The 24,703-nt window shown below is 23.5% G+C and overlaps 1 protein-coding gene across 7 annotated transcripts in view; it reads left to right on the top strand.

Annotated features, from left to right (window-relative positions):
• The window catches only part of LOC114128313 (calcitonin gene-related peptide type 1 receptor), a 153,978-nt gene that overhangs the window by 71,540 nt on the left and 57,735 nt on the right, over positions 1-24,703 (top strand). For all 7 annotated transcript variants that reach the window (XM_050198861.1, XM_050198860.1, XM_050198854.1 and 4 more), the window contains exon 5: positions 11,563-11,654. In XM_050198861.1, coding sequence (XP_050054818.1) covers positions 11,563-11,654 — 92 coding nt within the window. The remainder of the gene's footprint in view (positions 1-11,562; positions 11,655-24,703) is intronic.

Raw genomic sequence — 24,703 nt, 5'->3', positions numbered from 1 at the left:
AAAAAATGTTAGTAGTTATATTTATTAATTTAGCTAGCCCACGCTACAAAGCTCTGAAGTTTGATTAATAGAACATTTTTCAATATTGTTCATGGTTTTAATATAATCAATCATAACTAAAAAAAATCAACTTATAATTTTAAGCATAAGTTATGTAGTATTGAAAATTAAATTAACATTAATTTATTAACTATGCATCCTATCTTTTTTTATATTTTTTACATTTGCAATCATTTTATCACTACAATAATAAATAAGTGTATAATTTATCTGAGTACCTACCGAGTTTTTTTTTACAAATATTCGATTAGGCACTAGAGTAGATTCCAATGAATTTATTGACTTCACAATTTTTATTTTTATTTTTAATTATCATTTCTATAAATATATTTGTTTACAAACTAAAAAAAAAAATGCTTTTATTAAGTATTACTTTTCGTGGAAAATTAAATAAAATTCGTACTTTAGAAGGTCAAAATTAATAATTTTCTATTCACTTTTAAAATAATCAGAGAAAATAGTGTAAAACAGTAATATTTTAACAAAAACAATTTCTAATACAATTGATTTTTTTTTATCTATAACTAAAATACACATAATCATAACTACTTGAAATATTCACCAAATATTAGCTGATATTAGATATTATGTTATAATTTTAAAAATATATTGAATCATTTTGAGATATATTTATAGATATTTTAAATGTTAATATTTATAGGAAAAGACTAAAATGAATTTAATAAAGTTTCCTCATAAATTATTCTTATAGTAGTTGAAACATTTAAAATACTAATTTTCAAATTCTTTTATAATTATGGAAAGTTAGATTTTTGGTGAAATTCATTAAATTTGTCAAAATATATAAATTTGTTTAAATGTATATAATTCTAAATTTTAATAACTATTATTCAATACAATATTCGTTATAAATTTTCTTTCCAATACACTCATTCCTATATATATATATATATATTTTATATTGTTTTTAGACATTTGAATTTTAAAATATTTATGAAGATGGATAGTTAAACAAAAAACAAAGACTTTTTTCTCCACTTGTTTTTAATATTTTTTTATTAATTATTATTAATAAAACCAAAATGATAGTACTTTAAATTTTTGCGACAATTTTTTCATAGGTATGCCCATCTATGAAAACAGAACAGAAATGCGTAAATAAAAATTATAAATTTACTTTTATCAAGAATGAAAAATTTTACAAAAGTTAGAAATTTAGAATACAAGAAAAATAAAGCACAGATGGAAAAAATAGCAATGCACTTAATGTCAAACGTAAATTTATTGGATATAGCACACATACGTTTAAGATATCTATAATGTATAAATGTATAATAGGTATATAATATATATATTTTTGTATTTTATAACTTAAGAGTATTTACTTAATCACATTATTCATATTTACATTCTGTTGTTGCGGCTTACTTGGATAGGTATATGAGCATAGGTCTCCACACTCAATCATTTTTACGCATTATTTAATCCCGGACCAACAGGTGCAACGAAAATATAAACAATTATGTCTATACAGTTTGTTTATAAATTTTTATAAACTATTACTCATATTAGGTATATTATAATATAAGTATTAAAAACTACTTAACTTTTAGTAGTAAAAAATATATGGTTCTAATAATATTTAAATAAATAAAAAGACTAAATTAGTTTGTTTAGTTTCACTTCTATTTTATAATTAATTTTAAATTTGAGTTTTGAAATTAGATCAACATTTCAATAGTATTTTAAAATTCTTATTTATCGAAAATTTAATACCGTTATTGTATTGTATTATTATTTTTATATATATATATATATATATATCTTAAGCACATTGTTAAACAAATATCAGATATTTTAAAAATATATCAATACAATATTAGAATGACTGTTCAAGTAATTGTTTGCTTAAGTTTAATAAATTATTTTTAAAATAAATAATATGTGTGAAAAACCATTGTGCAATGTATAATCAATAGGTTATGTTACATTCATCATTGTACTCTGAATTTAAAAAAAATTCAAATATAGTCATTATATTATCAGTTAATTACTTCTGTAATTTCTTTCTGCGCACCCTTATTATAGGCGCATATTATTTATAACATAATAAAGTACCTATATGAGTGCTAAGTTTTTTATTTGTTATAGGTAATGTAAAAAAAGAGTATGTCCTTTTTTAACAAAATTAAAATCAATTGTTAATTATATTTATAATTCAGATGCCGGCGATGCCACATAGGTACTTTAAACTTTTACTCCAAACATTGATAATATATTTTAAACATAAAAAAGCAATTTTAATTCATGTTTTAAATAAATGAAACTGGGATAAATGCTTAAATGAATAGTAATTCAGTTAACTCAATACAACTGTACTTTTTTCGTTGCAAAATGTACCAAATGTATGTTGTATATAATGTCAATATTTTCAATTTCATATATTGAACGTTGTTGATTGAAACTATAAATTGTTTTTAATACAATATCAACAGCGTAATAAAATTATTTTTATTTAATGTTCTTTATACTCAAAGTAATGGCCCGTAAATAAATCAGCTGTTTATTTCGTAATTCGTTTTCGGTGACTATATTCGAAAATATCAATCAACTAGTTCAATAGTGTTTAATAGTACAATGCAATATTTATTTGATATTTATAATAACTCTGTATTTTATACTATAATCAAATAAAGTACGGTGTATATTATACTTAAATATGTATCCAACTGTTATGGTTAAATATTAAGACTTATTGTCTTATTTGGGACCCCATACGAGTCTTCTCGGTGGGGCCCAGTATTTATTAATTGTATGAAATGAAACATTTTTTTTTGCTAAGTTAAGTAAAAATAATAATTATAATAAAACACAATTATATAATATAAAATAGTATCTATACCCTATAAATAAGTATTTAATAATTTTTTACATTATTACATAGTTAATACTAACAGGTACTTAATAACTATTTAATACTCCTAATACTCTTAATACTACTTAATACTTCTTGTTTAAATTTAACGTATCAATAATAAATTATCGAAATTAATCTTTTTCTATTCATTGGACACGTATTTGGTTACTACGTATACAACAAATTAATGTAAGCTTTAATATTCTGCATAACACATTTATAAACTTTTAACCCTAATAGGTACGTCCGCAGGCTCTTAAGTTTGAATATCTTGAATTTGAAGTTGAGCAACTATTTATTATAATATGTAAGAGCAACACATAAATCATTATTTATAAGTTAAAAACACCAGTATAATAATCAGCAAACCCTGTCATTAGCAATATATATATATATAGCCAATTCACATTTATGAGTAGCATTTAAATATTTCTAATGAATTATTCAAAATGTGTTTTGAACCTATAATGACAACATCGAAAACTCGTTAGGGTTTTATGTTAGCGCTAGCGTTATGAGTTATACGGAGTTCGTGACAATTGCCAGTACTTGAGTATTACAACCAACGTTGATAACAAAGTTGGACTGCCTACCTAATTCCTTTTTTTTTAAATTTTAGCTGATGGAGGGATAATTATATTTTATAAATAAGTAATAATTGATACTGATAGAAATCGTGTATATGTTATTTTGTATTCATATTGTTTATTTAATTATTAAATAATTAACATTATATACAACTAAAATGATATGTGTAATAATAAGTAGTAACTTGTTTTTATTTGAAGATGAAATTTTATGATCGTGTCTGCTGTTTGGCACCCCGGGGCAAATATTTGCAAGCCCCCACTCTCATTACCCTCACCATAAAGGTGTTATTATGAGGATTAACCCCCCCCCCCCTTAATGTGAATATATATATATATTATATATAATTTAGGATATATACTATATAAAAAATAGATAAATATTTTATACATAATAAATGTGTCATAGGCCTTATGGAAAATTAGTTTTTTTGGCTCTTTGCAATGGGGTAGCCCGTTTGCAAACTACTTATTATTTTTCCAAACAGTCTGCTGTTTTTAGGCTCATTGCATATAGAGTATACATAACATAATAAATGAGTATGTATAATATATGAGTACTAATAGTAGTTAGGCTTTTTAAAAATTACAATCATTTATGCTACCTAATAACCATTTTAATTATTTTATTTTATTTTATCAAAAGTTGACCGTGAACCATTAGACATTCAAAATAAAATATTGGTAAAGTTGTAGACAAAAAAAAAATAATTTACTTATATTACTAAAATATAATAGTTAATTTTACATGTTGCATATGAAAACCATCCAGCAAAACAAATAGATACGCTTGCCGGAAAATAATGTAGTGTGTTACTATAAATTACCCTTAAATTAAAAAAAAATTAAATTGTTATTACTATAAAATATTGTGTAAATCTTAAAAGGCCTTATTGCTGTTAGTCTGAATGCAATGAGCCTGAAAAATAGCAGGTTATTTGAAAAATAATAATAAGTAGTTCGCTACCCCATTGCAAAGAATCTGTTGGCAAAAAAATTAACTATCCATATATCCTACGACATATATAGTATATATATATAAAATATTAATCTATTTTCTTATATATTATACATCTACATTATATATTAAATATATATATAATTATATGTTAATATACTATAATGTCTATAATATTGCAGTAATTATATAAAATATTATATTATAAGTAATCAACTACTGGTGTTACCTAAATTAATTAATCAGTGGAATAGATAGTAAGTTCTTAACTTATATTTTGAGGTTCCACGTCAAAATATCACCACAACATATTATTCCAAAACCAAAAATCTGTAAAAATACACCTTTTAGTCGCACCTTAATGTATACTTTAAAACTATTACTAAAACAAAAAAGTGAGCAAATACAATTATTTTAGCTGACTATTTTAGTTTATTACTCATTAAATATATTTAATAGAAAAGTTAACTAAAAACAATAAAACAACGAGTGACGACTTTTTGCATTCAAAATATTAATAAAAATAACAGTAAAACATAAAATATTGTATATGTGAAGAAATGTATTTATGTTTGATAATTTAATGCTTCAATAAAACATAATTAACCCTTACACAATTACCAATTTTTATGATTTTGATCTTTAATTTATTGTTATAATGTACAAAATTGATTTAAAGTCATAACATCATAATTTTATGATAAATATATAAACTTTATTATTAGCGACATAATATCGAATAAATAAATAATATTTGCAGCAAATTGTATCACATTGAGGGGTTATATAGAATTTATAATTCTACATTGCTGCTGTGGAGTTCTTTGTTATTACTATAGTCTACCTATACTGTTATACATAAATGATTATTTGATATTTTCAATTTTTTTTTTTTTTTGTTTATCAATTATTTTAATAAATAATAATTAATAATATTAATATATAATTTTTGAGGGATCCATAGTGTCATCAAAACGAGGAACGCTGAAAAAGATGGCCACATGTATTTCACACTTTTTACGTCCAAAAAATATATATTAACATCTTATTAAACATAAATCATAATGTTATTATTATATTAATTGAGTATCTATTTAAATGGTCAATCAAAACCAGGATTATTGAAATTTCATATTGATAAAATATCAATATTAAAGTGTTAATTTAAAAAGAAAATATAGGTAATACCTAGCATAATGTTAATAAACGTTATAAGATGTAAATAGATTAAGCGCGAGCATCTACCGATAGTGGATTAACTTGAAGGCGTCGTTGGTTTTTCAAACGATTTTTTAATTTACAAAAATGAGAAATAAATCGATTTTAAATTTTGAATCGGTGATGCTATTTATTTTGTATTCATTGACACGTGATTGACTGCAATAAATTTAAAATTAGGGAATGTGTTATCGTTAATTGACAAACATTCGTATTAAATCACATGTACTGCTGCAGCAACCACGGTGGACTGACCAAATGTGTACAATAATAATAACACAATGTATGTTGAAATAAAAATAAATCGATTTTTAAATATTACTAAACGTTTTAGTCAATTAAGTCATTTGGAAACGTGTCAATACCGCTTGCTGTATTTGTTTAATGTTAATCTGACAGCGTATTATTATTTTTTATTCATATTTTTCATTAAAAACCGAGAATCGTATTTGGACCCCATTGGAAATCGTCCAACTGACATTTTAATTGTCATTAGTATTGACAGACATAATTAATTTGACTTGTGCAAAAATGCTGTGGTCACTACAATGTCACTACAAAACTATGCCATTAAGATGACCATAGAATGTATAGATATAGTATTATTGCAATTGCAATAAGTTTTATTTTAATCAAATTCCAATAGTACAGATTAGATTTATAATAAAAAGTGACATCGATTACCAAAACAATAATTCAGTGGCCATATATCCAGTAACAGCCGTTGTGGTAATTTAAATATGTATTGATTAAATAATACTTTTATTTTATTTTCCTAAAAATTTAAAAAGGTAAAAAAAATAAATAAATAAATCCAATAACCTTGTATATTAAATATAGTTATATATCATATAGCTGTAGATACTAGATAGTTCCCAGACGTATTTTTCTAAAATAATAATTGAAAATTTTCTAAAAGATCAAAGCCACTAGAAACGATGATTAAGGAGTGATATAACGATCAGCTTCAGTATAAAACACCACTGCCCAGATCCTATCGTTAATTGTATAATATTATCGTACTCTGCATAATATAGTTTCCGTGAAGTTAGCTTGTGAAATGTATAATGTGCACTTTACAACTAGGAGTTGATTATTTTGTAATTTTATTTAAACATATATTTATAATATGTAAATAAAAATGGATATATAACACATGTTAAATTATTTTAAAATAGTAAGTTTTGAATACTAAATGAATAAAATTATTACTCTGCACATTATGTATAACAAATAAATAGATATAGGTATATTGATTAAATGTGTAAAAATTATTCGTTGAGATGTCAACAATATTAATCGATCAAACCGAAAGCTTTGGTTAGGTTTTATTTATTTGAACTCAGTAATATTATTATTTAATAACTACTGAGTTTAAATACAATAAAAATGTATTAGATTTCTGTGGTAATAAGTTGCCAGATTTTATGTATGGACATATATTATTACGTCCACATTATCATTAATTAATTATTATATTCCGTTGGATATTGAATTCAGAAAATTCGTACAACAATACTGTTATAATCTCCGACACTGTTGGTCCAACAAATATACTTCACAGATTACAATATTATAAATAGTCATCGTCGTCGTCATCGCATTCCACCGATAAGTCCCTGTGTATTAATAATAATAATAAATCGAATCTCGCTATGATTATATTGACCACTTTGCACGTACGTGCTTAACAGAAAAAAATGTCAATTTTTTAACCCTTGTTAGTCATGTTTCACAATTTAAATTAAAAAAAAATAATAATTGATGTTCTATAATATGGTTATTTTCAGTTTTTGTTGTAGTTAAGACAACATTTAATTTTTGAAAGCATATCACGGTGTATTATTTATGTTACAAATATTCTAACTACTTCGTGTTTTTCTAAAACTACAACTTTATGTTGTAAGTTTTTTAAGCGTTTTATAAATTCATATTTTTTTATTTAATATACCAACCACGTATAATTCACTATAATTATGCGTTATATGAATTATGGTACTTAAAGTTTGTACCATTATTTTCTTGTTTGCTCCACAATTGGTGTATGGGAGAGGAGAGTTAACGAGAAAACAAACACAAATCCCATGATTTAGAACTACGTACTCGTATAATATTAGTGATTCCTAAAAAAGTTTGACATATATTGTAAGAATGTGGGTAGATGAACAATTATTAGAAATGTATTTCATTAATTTACATACTTCATAGGTACTTGCAGGTACATACGATTTGAATAATTTTAGTTTAATTATATATATAAAAAAAGTGTCATTCAAAATAATATGTAAAATATTGATATGTTATATATTTTTTTTTTCATTTTAAAAATCGTATTTTGTTTTCAGTTTTCACTGTTGGAGGTTTAAATTTTTGCAGGGATAAACCTATACAAAGTTTATCCCATCCCTTTCGATAAATAATGATTAGTCCAACATGACCTACTGTCGTCTGTATTTAGTGCGTATTACTAATTTACCCCTAGACCGAATATTAATCGATAATAATTTACTAAACGTCACGATTTATGCGCAAATATTACTTAATATATTACGTTTCTGTAATGAGTGTCAAATTATGGCAGAGTATGAGGTATGGGCTCACTATAATACACTATAACAATGTGATAAAATAACCGTCAACATTACTTTAAGTATAAAAAGATGTACGTGATGGATGGAAAATTAAATCTTGGAACACTAAATGCTGGGTTGACGACCAACATACTTTACCATAATATAACAACTTATTATTGTCATCTTGTCATAAGACAAAAATAACTAGATAATATTATGTTAAACGAACGATAAATCCGCAAGGGTACAGGAAGAATATAACTATTACTCGTAACTCAAAAGCTTTTATCTATCGTTATTATAAAATAACATATTTTTGAATACATTTCGATACACGTATCACAATATCAAAGCCATTACATTTTTTTTTTTTTTTTTGTTAATAAACCAATAATTAATAATCAGGGAATTTTTTTGTTGAATACATGATTTCGAAAATAGTAATAGGTGTAGTAGTGAAAAATTACAGTGTAATAATTCTCTATACGTGCTTATTATTTCTAAACATTTAAAATTGTATAATAATATGCAAACTGTTTTTTTTTCTTCAAAATTTGTGACGAGTGACAAGCCCAATAATAAAGCTTTTTTATACATCATTATTTATGTTTTAACGCTATAACATAAAAGTAAAATATAATGATATTTCTGTCCGGAGAACATCGATGATCGTAAATAATTCATAATAATATGCTTTTTGTTTGATCTTTTCACCCTCGTCCTTCACCGTAAATAAGCCACAGCTCATTTGTTTATAAATTATTTCACATGATAGTCCGTTACTTTTAGTAAGTTAACGTCTGATGCTAGTGAAGGAGAAACATATGGTGATCGAAACAAAGGTGGTACCCTACCGGAGTCGGGATCAAACTTACCGAACCGAAACCTAATTATGCAGCCCTGGTAGACTACAGAAATTGCCATACATTTAAATCGGGGGGGGGAATAATTATATCATTTTAATGCATATTCCACAATTTATTATACACTGCGACAACCAACAAGGCGTGGGTTATGTTATGTAAAGGTTTATAAATTAACAAACTGATTTATGAAATTAATTTCTCGTGTCGTCTTTGTGAACAAAACTTCTGTCTTTAACTATAAACAAAGTGAATTTTATAACTCATAAACCTACATTTCTGGGAACTCGATGTGGTATTTTTGTATAATAAATTGACCAGTTAGTTACATTATCAACCAGTAAGTTCTTATATTTTGTCTATCGTGTTTTCAAACGCATTAATAAACAAAATAAATGCGATTACCATTTTTTCAAATCGATTCACTTATCAATCTTAAAACTGATTTAACTTTTACCTGTTGTTGATACATTATAATAGTTTTAATATCAATTTTTTAAAACCATTATTAAATCGTTGAGAAGTTAAATGTTTCGGAAATATTTTCGGAATTTATGTAATTTATATTTATTTATAGGTATTATATAATATTATAAAAATGTTTCTTTCTCCGACATAATATATTACGTACAGGTTTACATTCTTTTCTCAAACTTAATACTTATACTAATGCAAATTGATTAACTAAAAAATACAAATATTTACATTCAGATTAGGCTATAGCGTTTCATTTTATTCAAATTTAATAAACTAACAACTTAATAATGGCCGTTTTTTCGAAACCTTTGTTATTGTTATTATATATTGTAATATCTAAAAATTTCTGATAACCCACATAATAATATTTAAAACATGATTTTGAATTTTCAAACATAGTGATATACGTATAATAGGTCCATACTAGCTTCCGTGTAGCCAGGACAACTTACTAGGAAAAACTACCTTAAATTCAAAAACTGATGGACCCAAGAGATGCGTAACTTGACGAAAAAAGGTATTCCATTTCTGTTGAATATACGAATGTACCTAGACCTTAGACATATATGGGGCATAATGTTACGGCAATACAATACATTGTCCGTACAGTTAGCCGATGATCCTGTGATCAATATATTTTCTTTTGTAACCCGACTAAGTCTATAGCAACTTGAACTATATATCATTATGATATAGCCCAAATAATACCACTATCTATGCACTCTATACATGGGAAAAATATATTATAACGTTGTAGCTATTTGAATAATTTGTCTTTTTGTTAGAAAACAAACTAGCCATTTTAGAAGTGACAGGAAAATGTACATTCTGATTTTTTTTCTTCGCTCTCAATTTGTTTGTTTTTGAAACAGCAATATTGGGATATCGAGTTATTCATATAATATAATCCGAAAACTTTTTTTTTTTTATTATAGTTAATCAGTATAAGATAAGACGCTTCAAAACTCTGTACCTCAATTATAATTTATACCACAGTTAACGTGAGACCACAAGTTTTAGTTAGGATTCGGTTATCTATATTAATATTTAATTTGAATAGAATAGCTTTTGAGTACCGTCACTAATGGTAGAGGCCAATCGATAGGTACTCTCCCCTATCATTTCTTCGACCAAGAGTCCAAGCACATTCTTATTAATCAAGATGAGTTCTGAAATACGTTAACGGAAAACACTTACTAACCTAGTGCTGATTGCGTACTTTTTGATTGCATTTTCTAAATTTATTATTAAAATACCATCGGTCTCATTAAGATTTAAATGATTTAACTGACTATACCAGAAAAAAAATTGTTCAATTATAATATTGTTACAAAGCCACAAAGGTAGTTAGACATTTTTTTTCGAAAAATCACTTTACTGAATGCGGACCTACCCGGTAATATGGACTCAATAATCTTTGTAGTGACAACAATATTTGTTTGATTGAACTATTAACTGTAGTACATGGCACATGCTATTTTGAAATATATGCGAAAACATATTGTACGAGTATATTGAGCTATAATAATTGATTATAAAATATGTTTAGCTTTTAGATGTCAAATAATAACTTTGCCAGCAAAAAACAAAAATCACGTCGTATTATAATATAATTTTATATTTTATATTTATTATTATAATTTAATATTCCTTCGATTACGAATTATTATTCATAACTATAAGTCATAAAATATGTAAATTCTGGTTGCATTTACAATATTACAATTACTGTGTTATGCTTCTTCTTTTTTATTTTGAATTAATCGGTTGAGTGATTGCCGAATCCAAAAATATAATTCTTATCATTATAATTTAATATTTATTTGTAATATGGTGTTCATATTACAATATCCGATTGTAGTATTATACGCATCTGTGGGCTTTATCATTTATATGCTATTATAATGATTAAGTATAATCCCTCATAATATTATGCTTTATGTTACAGTGGACGCAACAAATCAATAATATTTATCAAACTGGGTACCTAGTTTCGTTCATCGCACTTCTACTGTCGATTGCCATTCTTACATATTTCAAGTAAGTAATAAATACTATTTTTATTTTAGATATTGTTTTTAATACAATGATGTTTTTGTTCTGCTGTTTATATATTTATCGTTAGTTAGAAATCCGAACCAAAGCGTTCCGAAAGTTTCATAGTATGGGCCCGATTATAAAAATATTGGTAATTGGAAACACATGGTACTTTAAAAAGGTTCATTTTTTTGTGAAATAACGGTGGGGTGTACGTTATAATAATCCTATGAAAACATAAATTTTGAATCAATTATTTTAAATTTACGTTTTTTGATCTATTTATATTTTTTTAAGTTACTGTGTTAGTTTAGATGACTTGACTAGATAATACGATGTGCGTGGAAAAAAAATAGGTATCAACAATCTATTTATTTATTTATCTTATGGCCATCAATTTCGTTATCAAATACTTCTATATTGATTACAAGAATATTAATATTTTTTTTATTTTAGGTATAATTATATATAATTTTATTTATTTTTTTTTATTATTAAAATGCTTGTAATAGAAAAATGTAGATTTCGATTGGAATGATACTTTTGAATCCTGTTCGGTCGTACTTAAAAAATATTTTTTTTTCAAATATCCAATAGTTTGAAAAACTATATAATTATAGATGGTTGATTTTACGGCAGCGCTCTATTTTTATTTTTTACTAAAAGCTCTACTGCGAATGTTTTTTTTTTTATAAGTAATAGTTTTTATTATAGTAACTTTATGTAACATGATTTTTTTTCTATAACTATATTATAAGATTGTCAAAAAACATTTTGTATTGATTTTACAATGATGTGTTTGTATTTTTTTATGTTAGTAATCACCTTTTGTAGGAGTAATAATGCTTAGATTTTCATTTTTGAAGGTGGTTTCTGGTTGAAAATAGAATCTAGTTGGTACTTACTACTTTGTAAAAGTAAAAAATTCTCAGAACTTGTTTTCCAAATAAGTGAAACAACTTAAGAGCGAACAGTTGCAGATAACTTATAAATGTTCTCCAAGAGTTTATGTTAATATTTTCTACATAATAATATATTTTGAATCTCTAGTTCTAAATAGAAAATTTCAATTGTTAGTGTTTTCTATAAATATAAATGAAAAAATCGTGAATAATTTTGAAGTTGAAAATGAATAAAATAAATAAAATGTTCAATCTTTATAGCCAAGGATTTATAATTTGTACTCGTATACAAGGTTTCTTTTATGTAGTTCATAAAGAAACAAAAAAAATCTAAAAAATATATAAAGTCAGTTTTTTTTTATAAAAATTTTAAGTGGAAATTAGATATTTAAACGAAGAATTACAACTTAAGTTATTTTGTTGTAATTTAAAATTATTATTCACAGATACTTGAAACTTTTAACATATATCATATTATTTTTATATAAGTACACAATGACATTTTCAAATGCAATGTTTTCGACTAAAATTAATTTACCATGTTGGTATAAGTGTACTTGGAGCAGCAAAAAAGTACTTTAATATCAATACAAATATTAATAATATTATAAATGTACCAAGCAATATATACTAACATACCGTCTTGCTAAAATTATGATTTTAAAATTATTCATCATTGGATTTAAATTTAACGAATAAATTACAGTCACATACTTTTTAATGATAACTGATAATAAGTACAGTTGAGCGTATAATTATACTTTTCCTATTTTTTAAACTTTCATATTTTAAAATTTGATTATTATTATCAATACAATTTTTGATTTAATGTGAATTCTAAATGAATAAACGTGTTTTATTTATTGATTCAATGCATATATTTATATAATAAGTTAATACTCATTATAAAGTTTAGGAATAATATTATTCCTGTATTATCGTGTTATAGGTTTTTATACCAAAAATTTAAAAATTTAATACAAGATTCTTTTTAGTTTTTCAATATGTATAAAAATTCCACCAAAAATTCAAATTAATTTTTTATAAGTGTTTTAAGTCCAATTTCTTTTAAGATATTCTATATTCATGTAAAAAATAATTATTTCTCCCAATTTTTTTTTTGATATTTCATTTTTTTTCAAAAAAAAAAAAATAATAAATAATAGTAGATAGGTACTTAAAATGTTCACCAAATATTTATTTCATCATTTTCATTGTACTGAACATTTTAAAATATTTTTAATTTTTTTTTCTAAATGTCAGCAAAAAATTATTTGTATTTCAACATATTTTGTAATATTTTAGTGCTTTAAAATGGTAAATATCAATTTACCCTTATAGTAACTATTTCTTCTCTAACGATTTTATTTTTTGTTGTAATTCAAAAACGAAAAACTGTATATATTATAATTTTATATCCATGGTATAGTTTTTAAAACATTTTGAATATTTTTAATGTATTAATAAAAAAATTAAATTTTGAAAAATTTCGTTAAAAACATAATATTTTAAAGATTTTTGTAGTTTGAAATTCATAAATTGTTTTATTTATTTATTTAAATTTAGAACATTTACAGCAGAGCTTTCCCACTTACCTATTTTTTTTTAATTAATGGTTTTATTTTTAAGCTATGTTTAATATTATATTGTGTTTATCATGTAGCATGCGGTTATTACGAAATCTTATAGAGGATGTAAAATTTTCTAAAAATAGTAATCATTTAATGCACGAACCTAATTTACTATAAAATATCTAAGAAACGTTGTTTTATTAGATAATGAATGTCCGTGATTTCAACAAGTTCCCCTTATATGCCCATTTGTTTCCTTTTCATTGAGTGTGATTTAGCGTGAGCTAGATAATATGGGATAATAGTAAAAAAACAACGTATATACATGAATATATATATATATGTATATATATATATATATATAATATATACTCACTATACATCATATACATAATAAAATATTATGTAGTAACCTATTTCTGTTTAGATACGTTTAATAGTTTCGATGCAAAATAACTGCAACCTATTCGCAAAAGCATGTTAGATAATTTATATGGACCGTTGAAGACTTTATTATTATATGCTGCTATTTGAGTGCTTACACTCGAAAATGGTCATCATTATTTTCAATTCCTCGCCTGGGTTAACCGTTATAAATCAACTAGATTTTAAAACAAAAGAACTTTTTTACGTTGGTGTACGCGCACATTGTATTAAATCCTTTGTGCATACACCACATAATGGAATGATTACACTAAAGTATAATCGTTGTACAACCACGTCCTTTGTCGGTTGAGATTTTTCAAATCTCTATAGAATATATAGCGATTTATATATTATTTATTTAATTGATTGTTGTACGTACAGTGCACTATATAGTGGCTTATGGTACATATACATATTTAAATTTCTGTAAAAAAAGTTTGAATAATTATTCGCATATAACAATCCTACGTTGAATGCGTTTTGTTTTTTACGCACATGACTGCTTAATTTTTACCAAATTGTTATCGAATAAAATTAATTTGAGAAAATACGTCATGTTTATTTAGTTAAAAATGTGATTGTAACAGATTATTAAAATAAGTATAGTTTAATATTAGATTCTAAATAATATATAAAAACACATTAATAGATTTTTAACCTTTATAAGTAGGTACAAACAATAGGCATGGGTAGGTACTGTATTTAAATTGAACACTATTAAGATTATATTTTCCAATTTGTGATATTGTAATACTTGAGCAGTAAACTAGAACTCAATTGCATGGGAATTTCATATTTTTATCAACAACAAAGAAATAATAAATAATTAGAATATTCCATAATTGGATGTACTCGACTTCCTGGAAACACATTGAAATACGATTAAGATTCTCATTGAAAACAAAACATTATATCATCTTACTATACTAGTTGCTGAAAATTATTGATAAACGCTAAAATATGTTATCTAAGATATTTTTTTTCTCACAGTGTGCACTAAAATTGTAAAATGTACAAAACATGTACAGTTAATTGTGCTTTTTCAATATTGACATATCACATATTTTAAAATATTCAAAATACATATTTTTTTATAGACACGAGTTAAGTACTCAATAATTGTAAAATTATTGCAAATAATCTTGATAATCGATTAAACAAAACTGCTAAAAAATAATTTAATATGGTTTAGTATAAATACAAAAAACCATACTAAATTTGATATTATATTATAAAATATAATTTGTTTTAGAATGATTGAGATCGGAATAATGTAAAAGCGTAAACAATTAAACAAATGTTTATTGTTATCCATTTCCTTTATTCATAAAAGGAAACATTTATATTTTCACACAATTCTACGACAATAATTGTATTTCTTTTTGACTACACTAATTATTATAAAAAAATAAAATATATTTGTTTCTTTTTATTTATAATGCTTTAGATATTTATTTTAAATTAAAATACTTTATAATAATTGTTTATATTATTCGAAGTGGCACTAACCATAAATATAATATAATAATCATTTGTTTTAATGGTTTACAATAATATACACTATACAAAAGTATTCTGTGATACATACTTTTGGACAACAGAAACAAGAATATTAGCAACACACTTTTATTATTTACATTATTTATGATAATATTAAATTACTTTGCGTCAGTTGTATTTATATAATTGAATATTTTATTAGTATATGAATTTAATTTGTTAAAAGTATAAGAAATTTTTGTAGTCTCTGGAATTTGGTTTTAAAAATTTCTCAATGTACCTATAAATTAGATTTATATACTATTAACCTTAATTAAAAATGATAATGAAAGCTATAAATTTAATGAATTCAAATAATTGTTTATGACAACCATGTATAATAGTTTTTATTTATTTTATTAAATTGAATCTTTATCAACTTAACAATTAAGTTTACAATTGTTTGATATTATACTCAAAGTTTTTATTAAAACTTACTGAAATCCATTGCAACTTGTAAGTTTCTTAATGTTACTATAATTTAATAGACAGTTTCATTATTCGATCATCAAATATATTTTCTGTACTTTATAATAATTTATATGCACACACATATACAACATACACATACAATACACACACACACGTATATATTATATATGTATATATATATATATATAACATATCATTCAGAAATTTTAACTGCACATTATAAATATTTATTATATTTTAATTGTTGCTATTTAATTTTTATGTATTTCAATTAGTTTAATTGAATATATTATGTATTCTTTAAATTAAAATAAACATTGTCTCATTCAAATTGTTTAATACTAAAAAAATACAATAATTTAATAATATTAATACTAATAATATTAAATTATTGTAGTCTAGCCTTGGGTTAGAAAAATTTAATAAATAAACATAAATATTGGTTAAATGTTTAATTTTAAACAGATCATTAACCACTATAAGCCTAATATATGGGGTTCAAAATAAGTTGTAAATATAACACATTTATCAAAAATAACATGTTTGCCTCTATATACAATAGTTATGCTTGTAGAACTGGTACTCTTAGAAAAAAACGTATTGATTTCTATGGAAAGATTATATACCAAAAATGGTAATCCCAAATCTTGTTTTCGAGTCACGATGAACTTATACTGTGTTCCAAAACGCGTAAAAATTTGTCACTGGATTATCGTCATTGTTTTAAACACGTATTTGTTACTTGCGTGCATCCTAAAGGTACGTAAATCTAATCGAGTTAAAATGGATTGGGTGATCAGTACCTATCACCCATTTTCTGTGAATCTTTCAGTAGGTTAGTAGTTATAGTTTGTATAGAGTTAAAATAAAATGTAATAATATTTAACGATATTTCTGTTCATCGGACACTATGTATTATCTATGGTACACTTATAATATAAATAAATACCTATTACCTATATAATATAATATGTATTAAGCATTCATAAATTAAAAATATCGATGGTGCACTATAAAATTTAAATCACGACTTGTTTGAACTAATAATGAATTAAAATCCTAAATGTATTCAATAGTATAATATACTGTTATAATGATCTACATATTTTTTTAAAACTCAGTAAATAGGTAGTTTAATAGGTCACTTTAAATGCGTATTTCATTCCTACAGTGTTATTATATTTTCGCCAGAAAATATGGAACAGCGCCAAAAACTCAGCGGGTAGTCAGGCACCTAGAAAAACTACCGATTTGAGAAAAACCTTTAGAATTATTTTCCATTTTAATAATCCTCAAGATTAAAATATTAAAAGGCTTAACGATTATATATTTTAATATTTTTTGAACGTGATATAATTTTTAAAGCTTTTCTTTAAAATATCCTTGTATACATAGCATTCGAAATTTGATTAAGTAATTTAACCTGTATAGGGTTTAATAAAAATTATTCAACTAGATGTTAAATATTAACGATAGTCGATAAGTCCTTATCAGATTTCTAATATTTTTAATCAAATATTATTTATGTTTTTATTTTTTGGATAATTAAAATGTTTTAATGTAGGTATACTAGGTATGTATCTATAATTATCCATCATTAATTATATTTATATATAAAATATTGATACATTTTTTTTGAGTTCGGGTAGAAAATGTATGTATTTAATTTGATAATACAATATTAGTTATCTTTAAAACAATTACATTTCAATGCTTCATCAATAATTAAATTATACTTTTATTTTTATTTTTATTTTTATTTTTATTTTTTTTGTATTTTGAGCTAAATAATGAGTACAGAAAACAAACATAAATAGTGTTAGTTAATTTTTTAACTATACATTTCAGATTATTTAATTAAATACTTTCTTAAAATCGTACAAACAAAACATTTTTGTTGGTTTAGCTAAATGACTTACCACAATTCATGTTCATAAGTTAAATGAATACTTTAATATAAATGTTTATATTTTAAATACTTAAAAGTTGTTTCTGTCAATTATTGTAATTTAAATATTAGTATAATAAATCCGTACTAAATTTAAATAAACATCAATATTACTAAAAAGTTACTAACCAAATAATCCCACTATACTATTGAATAATCAAAACATTTTATGAATGTCCACAAACAGTGCATTTTAATAAAACACCTACCTATTTGATGAAATTAGGTATTATTATTTTAATAATACTTAAGTATTTAATTTAACTTGTAAAAAGAAAACAAAATAATTGTTATCATAAAAAATAATATAATTTATACTTATAAATATATTTATATTTCATGTAAGTTGGTAATCATTTTGTGTAATCATTGTTAAATACACAATATAATATTTTTTTCAGTATTGTATAAGTACTAATTTTTATATTTACATTAATTTTGTAATTGTATGAGTATAGTATACCATTTATAACTATCAGAAATATTAATTTTTATAACGAAAATGAAAAATTTGAATTCTGCACGCATGAGCTAAATTCATTATAAAGAAATAAAACTTAATTAAATTGAATTCGATAAATTGCATATTAAAATTGAACTGTAATGAACGTAAAAAATAACGTAATTTATTTAAAATGTTTAAAGTAAAAATAACAAAATTACTCTTTTGTTACATCGTTATACGTTTTATCAAAAAATATAATAAAAATTTAACCACTGTAAGATCCAATATACCAATATATAAAATTATTCGTTTCATTTTAATTATAAAATGAGTGATTAAGGGTTTTAAGACAAGATATTTTATTTTGAATTAAGTTTAATAGGCCGATAGTTAATTATTCACAGATTTTTACAATATTTTATAAAAAAAAAAAATATAATAAATTCTTTGATTTGAATTTCTAATATATTTATTTATTTTTGTCAATTAAAACCATGTTTCTTAATTTTATTACTCTTAACAATGTGATATTATAATTTGTTCTGCATAAACTAATGACTATTATAATCATTTTATTTTAATTCTACATAATTTTAAATTCTGAACGAAGAGATGAATGTAAAAAAAAAATAATAACATTCATAATATTATATTAGGCTGTGTAAAATATATTTTTCTTTAAATTTGTTTAAAATACGTATTAATATGATATTAAAAATATAATCATTACCTACTTATTTTAAAAATGTTATATTTCTTTAACTCTATATTATTTTAAAATTAAAAATTGATATTTATTACTTTGTTAAAAAACTGTATAAATATTAATACAAATACCTACACTTAATCAATTAATCAATGTGGAAATATTATTATAATTACAATATAGGTATTTGACATTTTTCTTACATTGATTGATGATTAGTAATATACTAATATACATATATATGATCCATAATGCTAATATTATTCTACCTTATTTAATAACATACATTTAAATTGCATAAGCCATTACACTATATTTTCAACCTTTAATAATACAAGGATATAATACGTAAGATACAGTTAAAAAAGAAAGAAAAAGTGTAGTTAGGTCAGCTAGGATAATTTTAAATTTAAGATTTTCAATCACTTAATTTTAAAATTCATAGAAATTAGCACGTAATCAACTGATAATTAATTTTATATAAAAACATAATTATTATTATCGAAAACTTAATTTGTTTTTGTTATTATACATATAATATTCAGATTTCAAGTATTATATTATTTTATTTTGCTTATAACTCATAAGTCACAAGACTTCAATTATTTTATTTGGTTTTAGTCTTGTCTTGAAATTCTATAGATTATAATTTTACATTATATTTACAGCTAATTGGACAATAAATTATTTTAAAACTAGCTTCATATATTTTTATAACTTATTAAATTATGATTATATTTGACAAAATAAAATTTAAAATTTAATATTCTGGTGCTTAAAATAGAAATAAAAATATTTTATCATACGAAGTTTTACATTTACTTAAACGTATTTTAAAATGTATTTGGTACCTAGAAAAATTGTAGCATAAAGATATATATATAATATGATATAGATTTATACTAAGAAGTATTGATTTTTAAAGTATCTATTTTTTTTTTACAAATATTAAAATTAATTTTTAGTTATAATAAGTATGGCATAAGTATTAATAGATAGCTAAACATTTAAGTATTATTTTGTTTGTTTTCAAATTAATTACAACATTTTTCTTGATATTTTCAAACATATTATACTTGCGTAATTAAGAAATAAGTTATATAAGTTAAGTAAAAATAGTAAAATGATGAAGTAATATAATGAAATAGTTTTATTAAACTACTAATCTGTTTTTACCAAATCATTATACATGCTTCCATTATATTTTATATTTTAGATGATACCCTTGAATGTGTTGATTTTATTTATTTTTAAAAATGTAAAAAGATTTAAAATTTGAGTTCACCATAACCAATTTTTTATTATTACTTTAAATATAAAAGTGAATTAATATATTATAAACTTAAAGGAAAGAACACATTATAATGTGTGCTTAAGCGTTAAATATTTTCAATGCTTTATTTTCTATGCAACACTTATATTTTTCTTAGTAATTACTTTCTTTTATGTTAAATATCACAAATTAAAAATTCTTATATATCACTTAACAATTAAAATATATATTTACTTTTTTATGTCTCGTAAGATATTTAAAAACTATTTAAAGAATCAATACGCAAATTTTATTAAATGTAATTTATATAAATGAATCATTTGGTGTAAATAGCTTCTGTTAATGACACTACTTCTTTTGATACCTATTTTGGATTATTTTTTTTTATTATTTTTTTAGATAGGGGAAAGATTATTGATTTTTAAATCATAAATCTAGTGGGTTAAACACCATTTTCGTATAAGACGTTTTGGGAGATTACTGAGGTGTAAATAAACTGCTGTGGAAACGTCTGTAAAAAATTGTTGCTTCTTCTGAACGTATTTCATCTTGAAATCCAAATATATTGTGCGGTTAGATATAAAATAAACCAATTATTAATTTCTTAGTGTGCTATTTTGGTATGCTTGGATTTCATTAATATTATATTGGTATACGCCCAAATGGGTTTAACTAGGATTTTTTAATGTTGTTTTTAGTGTTAATGAACGTAGATTTATTGTTAATGCAAAATAATTTTTATAAGCTTAGGAAATAATTTTAATTTAAGGTCTCGCGTACTTACGTGATAATTTAAAGTATATGATAGTCTTAGATACTGGTTTGTAAATGAAATAAGTAATTGGGTACTATATAGACCTTTGGGCAAGGAAAAAGTTTAATGTAGTGTGGACGGATTTAGATTGGTTTATTTTGAACCTTATTTTGAACCTCTATTTAGTATACCATTATTTCACGAGGAATAGGTGATTTTGAAGATTTAGTGAAGCTATAACTGGACCAAAATTAATGGAAATGATGGCATTGCCATCTACGTAGTCAGCACTTAGTAACCAGGATGTTTAAAGTGGGAGGTTGATTGGCAGCATATATGTTATATAGAAAGGGAGTAAGTATCCCTTCCTTGGGGGACCCCAGCTGAAGTATTGACTATAGTCAATATTGCATCAACTTAAATAATTTTAAAATAATAATTTTACAGACAAAATTTTATGATAAAAAATATACGGGATTCGAGATTTTTTTTAATTTCAAGAATAGACCATTGTGTCAAATGGTCAAATCAAATGCTTGTATTATATGTAAGAAGGTTAAACATTTATATATAAAATATAATTATTTTTTTCTATTGAGAAATTATGGCATCTACAACTCTACGAACTTGAAACTGAGAATCAGATAAAATGAAATTGTCGGAAGTCTTAGTAAAGTGTATTTCATGAGAATTTTTCCCAGAATTTTCGCGAAAAATCGTAATAAGACGATAGAAGAATAATACAATGTAATTAAAATTATTGGGCTCGGAAATTTTAAAATAATAGTAGACAAATTCAATGTATTAGAAAGTAGATAATTCTTGATGTGACATTAAATATGTGAGTAGAGCACTTACTTAATTGCTATTTTTGGTAGATATTTAGCAACTTTGTTAATTCTGGCGATGAAACAACTAGACCAATACCAGGATAATTATTAGTTTTGTTTAAAGTATATATTAATTACTTTTTTAAAATTAATTTCTTATCAAATTTGTTGAAATCCTTTTAAAGGGTTTTTTTTTTTTTTTTTTGTGGTAGAAAATCGCCAGAATAGGAGATGTACTTCATGTCGTCTGTCTCTCCTATCTGACATAATTTATTATTTGAAATATATATATGATAATAATAACTAAACAGTCATATAAATTCAATTACAATCTCTGAGGCATCTACTCCTCAGTCATTTTTAGCCTCCGGCTTACATAAAGTTAGCTTAACTAATTACTACATTGTTTGTCTCTTTCGTTGTCTCTCTTCTTCTGACTTGGTACTTAATATTTCATGTCCATATTCATTGACCACGTCCCATTTTTCACAGCTTTGTAGGATGTAGACCACGATTTCTTCTGGCTCCAATTCACCACCCAATTTATCTTCGAATGTCCTTCTTAGTCTCCACCATCTATCACAACAAAATAGAGAGTGCTCAACGTCGTCTATTTGGCATTTTCCACAACTTACTAATAAATATTATAACACAAGTATATAGATTTAATTTCCATACAGACAATTTCAATTTAATTATATAAAATTTTAAAAATATTAAACATTTTAATTTTATTTATGTCGTTCGCATTTTTTTTTGGTTTATTTCTAATATTTTTTTTTATATTTAAATATATTTTTTTATTATTAAGAAGAAGCATATTTGTGATTCGAATCAATAACGTGTTTTTTCTGTAAAAATTGTTAACTGTGACCCATATATATTTCTATTAAAATAAAATTTATTTTCAATATTTTACATCTCTATAATAATGTGACTGAAAAATATGTGATATCTGATCGAAGCTGGTAAGTATGAAGTATTAAGAGCATAAAAAAATTGGATAATGGATTTTATAGTATATTATTTTTCTTTTTTTGGTTTCTCACCTTAATTTGAATAAAAATGAAAACTCGTAGCTACCCATTCTCTCCCAACATAAACCTATAATGAATGATACATAGCTGTGACTAACAAGATGAAATATTTTAAAAAGAAAACCAAATAACGTTTGAATGTATTACTTTTTACGAATTATATTATTGGATTTTATTTTTCAAAACATTCAATATAAGTTGCATATAAGTTATGACAAAATGTTATTTAAACTTTTTAGCAAAAGTTACAGAATAGTAAAATTGTTAATAAAAATAATTTGTGCTTAATTAAATATTTTTTTGTTTCAATTCCCATCCTTTTTATTTGTTCAGAACTATAAATATTGAAATAATTATGTGAATATTTTTCATATTTCTAAGAATCCGGTATGATATTATATCGTTTTAAATATTCCTTGTTAAAATTTTTGTTAAAATTTTCATTTGCTGTTATTTATAAAAATAAAATATTATTATAAACAAAACAAAATTACATATATTGCAGAATTATATTACATTTTTTTAATATGAAAAAAGTATTTATACCTTCTGTAATAACATTTATCTATATAAATACAAGTGTTATCATTATTAAATTAGGCTCAAATAAATTTTCTAGATTTTATGTTTCAAAAATATAGTCATAAATTTGTATATCAGTAAAACACAATTATTTACAATAACAGCATATTATAAAAATACTATATTAATTCTATATCCAATAACTTTCATAATACTAAATTGATAATAATTATGGATCAAACTTTTCACGTCCACGAAAAAAAAAACAATTTATTTTAATAATGACACACAATAGATTGTTAAAACTTATAAACAAACCGCTTTTATTGTATATTAAGAATACGTCCTGTAAAGGATTTAATCGTTTGTAATTTTCGTACCATGTACAATTTATTCGTTGTTAAATGATATGATACTTCTCGTCATGGTTTAAAATGATTGTATTTGTTGTCAAAGAAACAAAATCTTTTGTGCAAAAGAAAACTTCTGCGATACGCTATCTTATTTCGATATAGTATTTATTTTATTGCTTGTTCACGAGTTTTTAAAACTAATAGCTTTTTGTTATTGGCCATTTTCTTTTGATAAAATAATTAAGTCGAGTATTCGTTTGGTGATTCTATAATTTTTAATTTGAATATGTTTATTTTGTTTTTGTGTCACTAAT

This window comes from Aphis gossypii, chromosome 1 (assembly GCF_020184175.1).
Source record: "Aphis gossypii isolate Hap1 chromosome 1, ASM2018417v2, whole genome shotgun sequence".
NCBI classification, from domain to species: domain Eukaryota; kingdom Metazoa; phylum Arthropoda; class Insecta; order Hemiptera; family Aphididae; genus Aphis; species Aphis gossypii.
The sequence above is the reverse complement of the archived record's forward strand: the minus strand, read 5'-3'. Positions and strand labels throughout refer to the sequence as shown.